The sequence below is a fragment of the Antedon bifida genome, chromosome 4 (genome assembly GCF_963402885.1).
Source record: "Antedon bifida chromosome 4, ecAntBifi1.1, whole genome shotgun sequence".
Taxonomy (NCBI): Eukaryota; Metazoa; Echinodermata; class Crinoidea; order Comatulida; family Antedonidae; genus Antedon; species Antedon bifida.
This window is the reverse complement of record NC_136229.1, coordinates 21,169,434-21,175,765: the sequence shown is the minus strand read 5'-3', so window position 1 is coordinate 21,175,765 and position 6,332 is coordinate 21,169,434. Positions and strand designations below refer to the sequence as shown.

At 31.5% G+C, this 6,332-nt stretch overlaps 1 protein-coding gene across 1 annotated transcript; it reads left to right on the top strand.

The window, feature by feature from the left end:
- Positions 1-220: 220 nt before the first annotated feature.
- Positions 221-6,287, top strand: LOC144839756 (growth factor receptor-bound protein 2-like). The gene is made up of 5 exons (XM_078695230.1): positions 221-355; positions 1,130-1,224; positions 1,601-1,726; positions 2,794-2,956; positions 4,315-6,287. The coding sequence occupies exons 1-5, from the start codon at positions 278-280 to the stop codon at positions 4,486-4,488; spliced, it is 636 nt and encodes a 211-aa protein (XP_078551356.1). The 5' UTR covers positions 221-277; the 3' UTR covers positions 4,489-6,287.
- The last annotated feature ends 45 nt before the right edge of the window (positions 6,288-6,332 follow it).

The following is a 6,332-nucleotide window of genomic DNA, read 5'->3' as shown; positions in this document are numbered from 1 at the left end:
TATTTTTAAATAAAATTATTTCACATACCTAAACAGATAATAACTATAGAATAGTTGTTTGATTGCCTTGACTAAAGTAATAATAAGTAAATAAAACTGCTGGTAATCATAGACTAGGAAAAATGAATGATGAATAAATAATAACTTCCTACGCGAACCTACGCGCAGTGCGACGAGTCATAATATTTGAGCGGATGCAAACCACAGTGACCCCTGGCTGCTCTCTAGTGTAGACTGTTAGTGTTGGCTTATTGATCCAAGATACGATAAGTCTACAATGGAAGCACTTGCTAAATATGACTTTAAAGCCACTGCAGACGACGAACTTTCATTCACACAGGGTAGTTTAATTAAGGTAACGTTTATTTAGAGTTTAATATTCTTAGAATCGAAATGAATACTTAGTAATGTGCTTAAAATGTTCTGTTTTTTTGTTGTGTTGTGTAGGCCTGAACTGTCTTTAATATGGGAATCTAATCTTAATACGGCGTACGCTTAGCATGCATGGAGGAGTTTCCTCTATTATGGCTGTAGTAGTAGCACTGTAGTAAACACGGTTTACTCAGGTGGTCATTTTGCATGGTTACCTCCCTGGTTGTATACTCAGTCATGGACCTATACATTAGTATTATACTTAAGTAATAGTCTCATATAGGTAGATAATTTAACTTAACTGCTTTTTAAAAACTGAATATACTAAGTGTATAAAGAAAGTATAAGATATATAATTGCAATTCTTTGTGCATTTACTATTTGTTATTTCAAGTTGTTGATATTGACGTTATTATGGTTGACTGGTTTAAACTAACCTTTTATTTGTTGAATATTATTCATTTTAAAATCAATTTAAAAAATGCAACTGCAGGTTGAATTAATCAATTCATTTATATACTCCATAGCCAAAAAACGAGTTGATCATAATAGTTTTTAAATATACAAAATGCCATGGCATTGGTACCAATTAATCAATCATTTCGGGCCTACTAAGTAAAGTAATAAAAATATGTATTTTTATCTTACTTTTACTAAATTCAACTTGAGCTGCATATATCACTGCGGCAATACCTATATTTTTGTCTCTAGTCCCGTAGCCATCTGCTATAAATAAGTGGTTTTTTTTCCCGAAAAGATATTAAAACAAGATGATAAGAATTGGTACAATGCAGAGTTAAATGGGAGAGAAGGACTTGTTCCTAGAAACTACATAGAGATGGCTCCGCACGAGTAAGTACTGAGTCACTGATCATATTTAAAAGACAACATAATATTATATATACAATATTCATCACTTTACTTTTCCAAGTACTGACTTTACTTTTGATTACTTAGTTTTGTTTTCACTTTTTTGCTAACTTATATTTAATTGTATTTCTTATTTATTTTAAATACATCTGTTATCCAGTGTTGGATCCAGATATTGTTGTGTTGGCCAACAAATTGTAAAATAAATTGATTTACAACTTTACCGTAATAATTAATATGTCCTATATTTTGCTTTTTGCGAAATTTAGGGATCCACCTATGACCCAACAGAATACAGTAGTTGATCAAATTAAAGATAATATTATTTATTGTATTTTTTCTTTGTTTTTATATGCAGTTGGTTCCATGGGAGAATATCAAGAAATATGGCAGAGAATTTGTTGAAAAATCAAAACCTAAAAGATGGTTCTTTTCTCATCCGTGAAAGCGAAAGTAATCCAGGAAAATTTTCATTGTCTGTAAAGTAAGTAAAAATAAATTGTTGCAAATTGAACTTTTCTACGGAGATCTCAGAAAAATAAATGAACTGAACATAGCCTACCAAACTGTTAATAAGTTACTGCAGTAAACATTTAAACTACTGCAGCAGCAACAGTATAGTAAGGTTGATAATAATATTTGTCCAGTCCTGGACAGTCAGGGGGAAAATGGCAAAAGGCTTCCTACTTTCTAGGAGTTTTATCAGATAATCTATATTGTTTTGACAAATATAACATGATCACAGTGCTGATTTTGCCATTTTTCCTTTAACTGTGTGGAATAACAGTTGAACTTATTACAACAATTAATGATAGTTGACACTGGTTCAACTACATTGGAATCATAGTCCCTAGTGATTCAAGAATTAGTACATTTGGTTGACCTTATGCTGAGAAACATACGGTATATCAACTTTAAAAGATTCACTTCCACAATACATTCAGCTGCTGATTTAACGTTAAATATTTACAATTGCTTCTGATGCTGTTGTACCAATAATCTCAAGCTCTGTCTACACTATCAAACTAGTTTGGCAAAACAAGTGTGATGTGCCCATATATGGTAGTGATATACCCAAATATGATATCATCATGTCCTTTCTTATGGGCACATTACATTTTTTTTTTGTCACATAAAGTGATAGTGTAGACAGAGCTTTAAACTGACAATCATGTATGAAACTTGCCTGCCATATTTGACACAAGTACATAAGAATATGTGCATGGATATACACCTCCTTCAATAATTAAGCTCTGTCTACACTAGTAGACAGATAGTGAAGACAGAGCTTTACAAAAATTGTATAGGTGAAAATATGATCTTGTTTTGTAAGTGACCAGTAAAGCTCTGTCTACACTATCAAACTAGTTTGCAATGTGCCCAAATATGGTACAGTATCGATATGATGTCATTGTGTCACATCACATTTTTTTTTCACATGAAGTTTGATTGTGTAGACAGAGCTTAATGTCATGAGTTGTGGTATGTACTTTAGTTTATTAGTCCTAACACCATGGTCCCAGTTAACCACACTTTGCTAATTATGTTTAGATATGGTAATGGCGTGCAACATTTTAAAGTTTTGAATGATGGAACAGGAAAATATTTTCTGTGGGTTATTAAATTTACGTCTTTGAATAAACTTGTAGACTATCATCGGGAATTGTCGGTAAGCAGAACACAAAATATCCTTCTCAGGGATATGAAACGACAGGTAAGAGCCAGTGGCATAAACAAACAAGTGTGGAATGGGCTGGAGTGTTCCAAAATGATCATTTAAAAGTTAAACTATCATAGCACGGAGAATGTATTCCATACCCTTGTGTAACTGTGAGTAGGCGTGTGTGTTGTCCTACCAAAGGGCCCTGTGGTCTGTTTACTTGCCAGTAGTTCGCACAATATTTATTATGATAATACATTTAGATAGATTTTAATATATTCATGAAGTCAAATTCTTTATTACAAAAACTCTACAAAAACTACAAATGTATGAATTATGGAATATATTACAATTACCGTTGTAGTTGAAAGACGGAAATTTAAAACACCAGTCTATCAGTAACTAAGAACGATTAAAATATAAACTAAATATAGATAATTGACCTTGTAACAGGCAATCCAAATTGGAACCAATCCAGAAATGTTGCATATGTCTGCTGTCTTCCCTAGCACTATTCTCTGGGGCCTAGAGACTAACCTTTGATCTCAAAACAAACTGTAAAGCTTACTTTTTATATAACAATATACATTATTCCTATGTTTTATCCATTTAACATATTCAATGGGTCTTGGTTTTGATTCATATGAGGTATAAAGTGTATAGTATATTAAAGGGGGAACATGTACACTACATGGATACCCTGCTTTGCCCCACAGTCTTTCATTTTCCAGAAGACATTTTTTTTTAAAAGCTTGGTATATACGTACAGTATATAGTGTGTATATACACTTTTTAAATTTAATCATCATGTGCTTTCCAAAGTAATGGCCCTGTGTCCTTATTATATTTCTAGCAAGATCAGTACAAAACATATGAGGTTGATACATATAGGACATCCTTGTAACATGACGATAATAATAACGGTTTTGAATAAAATAATTAACAAAGTTAATTATTTATTATCAAAGTTGAACATAAATATAGCTTTATACAGTTTATGAATATCAAATATGGTTATGGTATTAAAATTAGCAAATAATTGAGCAGAATGATCATAACGTTGGGCAATCTGATATATGTTTCTGTTTCAAATGAATTATCTTATATCCTCAGGTATAATCCCACTTTGGTTCTAATCCCACCCCTACTTATATCTGATTTCACAAACAGGGATATACCTGGGTATAGTCCCAGTATTGATTTTTGATCTGGATGTAGGCCTCTCTCTAGCCAGTTTATATGCTTACCAGGGTTTCCCTGGGGTATAGTCCCACCCCACAAAATTGGCCCAATTTTGTGTTCTAGAGGGGTGTGGAATTATACCAGAGGATATAATCGAAGATTAGTATTGTTGAAGTCAGCCCAAACAATATTACAGTCTTTAACAGTCTACTATATTTCTATTTTTTTAGATGATGCCTCTAGTAAAGGCCAATTTTGATTTTGAACCCCAAGAAGACGGTGAATTACAGTTTAAAAACGGGCAGATAATTGAAGTATTGGATGATTCGGATCAGAATTGGTGGAGAGGCCGGTTGAACGGTCAAATTGGAATGTTTCCGGCGCCGTTTGTCACAAAACTTTGAAAGGACAAAAGCGATTGTAAATGAAGAACTGAAACTATTGAGTCAGACTTTACATTTCTTTGCACCATAACTTTTTTTAAAATATTTTTGGTATCCTGAAAAATTACAAACAAAGAAAGATGAAGTGAATACTGAAGATATCAGGAAAAATATGACAGCAGGAGAAATTTGTTATACATAAAGCTCTGTCTACACTTTCAAACTTTCATAAATTTCATAAATACATGTGATGTTAATTGAAGTAAACTAAAACTCTACACTATCAAACTGACAAAAAAATGTGATGTGCCCATATATGGACATGATGAAGTCATATTACTACCATATTTGGAAATATAACCACCATATTTGGGCACATCACACTTTTTGGTCAGTTTGATAGTGTAGAGTTTTAGTTTACTTCAATTAACATCACATGTATTTATGAAATGAAATTTACTACTATTTGTGAAGGGAATTGTGGGAGGAGATGTACCAAGATTTGAGAAACTATGCCGTCTTTCGTGAAATAAAATATTGCTATACGGTTTATTATGTAAAAAGTATATTTTTAAAAGAAAATTATTAAAGATATATATTCTTGTAGTTACCTAAAGTTATCGTTTCGTAAAATATTGCTACAGAAACCAAAAAAAAAAAAAAAAAAATCAGACTTGATTAGGGTTCTTGATAATTGGTAGGGGAGGGATGGATGGCTGAGTACAGGTGCTGGCATTTTTGTATTTATAGGTGAAAGACTATTCCTGTTTTATAAACCCACCTTAATACTGTACTTATAGATTTCATTTTCGTAGAATACTTACTGCACCAAATGCAAGATTACTGTACTGTAAAGTAGTATAAATGCATACATCTTGCATCTACCTCGACTATTGCACTCATTTTGTTATTTACCAAGAAGTGTCTATAATGCTTGTTTTAGAAATGTAAACATTATTTTTGTACCTCTTGTACTTTAGGGAGACATGTTATGTCTGGAAAATTGTTTATAAATGGGTTTTGAATGAGTATACATGTATATGTTTTTTTTTTTGGAAATTGGAAACATTGAAAAAGCAGTTTTAAACAGATATGTTTAGTAAGCTGGTTTATTATGTTAGAATTTGTTCACATTTTTCATCCATTGTGTTTCATAATTTACTTTTATGTGTAATCTTGCGCCAAAAAGCATTATTTTAAGAGTACAGTATTTTGTTTAATTTTATTTGAATGCAATGTTTATCCGTCTTAAATACGTTTTTTGTTTCATAGTATTTATTTTTAATAATATTTTGTTAATTATATATTTTCATTTGAATTACACTGCCAACCATGATGCATTGCAAATGCATATTTTTAAATGAGTATTTGTTTATAAACAAAGTCTTGCCCTCAAATGAATATCACATTACAACAATTTGACATAAAGTTTGATTAGTCAAATCAGATAATCCTGTTATTCAAATATATTTGAGAACAAAGTGCAACAAAAAATTACACCATGATAAAGAAAAGTTTTGTTAAATTAAGTTTTATGATCATTTATTTTTGTATGTGTCTGATGTCAGAATTTAATTCTTTGGTAGTTTTATGTATTCGGAAATTTGTGACTTTAATCTACTACTAGGTTATTACTGAGGAAACACAGAATACATTCATAATGTAATTATGTAATGAAAAATACCATAACTTGTATAGGCCTAGTAATGCAATTGTGTGCAACTGCAAGGTGTATCAGAGGTATATAAAAACCGAGGCCTAAAGTGTAAGATTCAAGATTGTATGTTTCTACTACTTGTTGGCAATAAACACGTGTACTATATCAAACAATTGTGTACTTTCATTTTTAATGTGATTGACATATG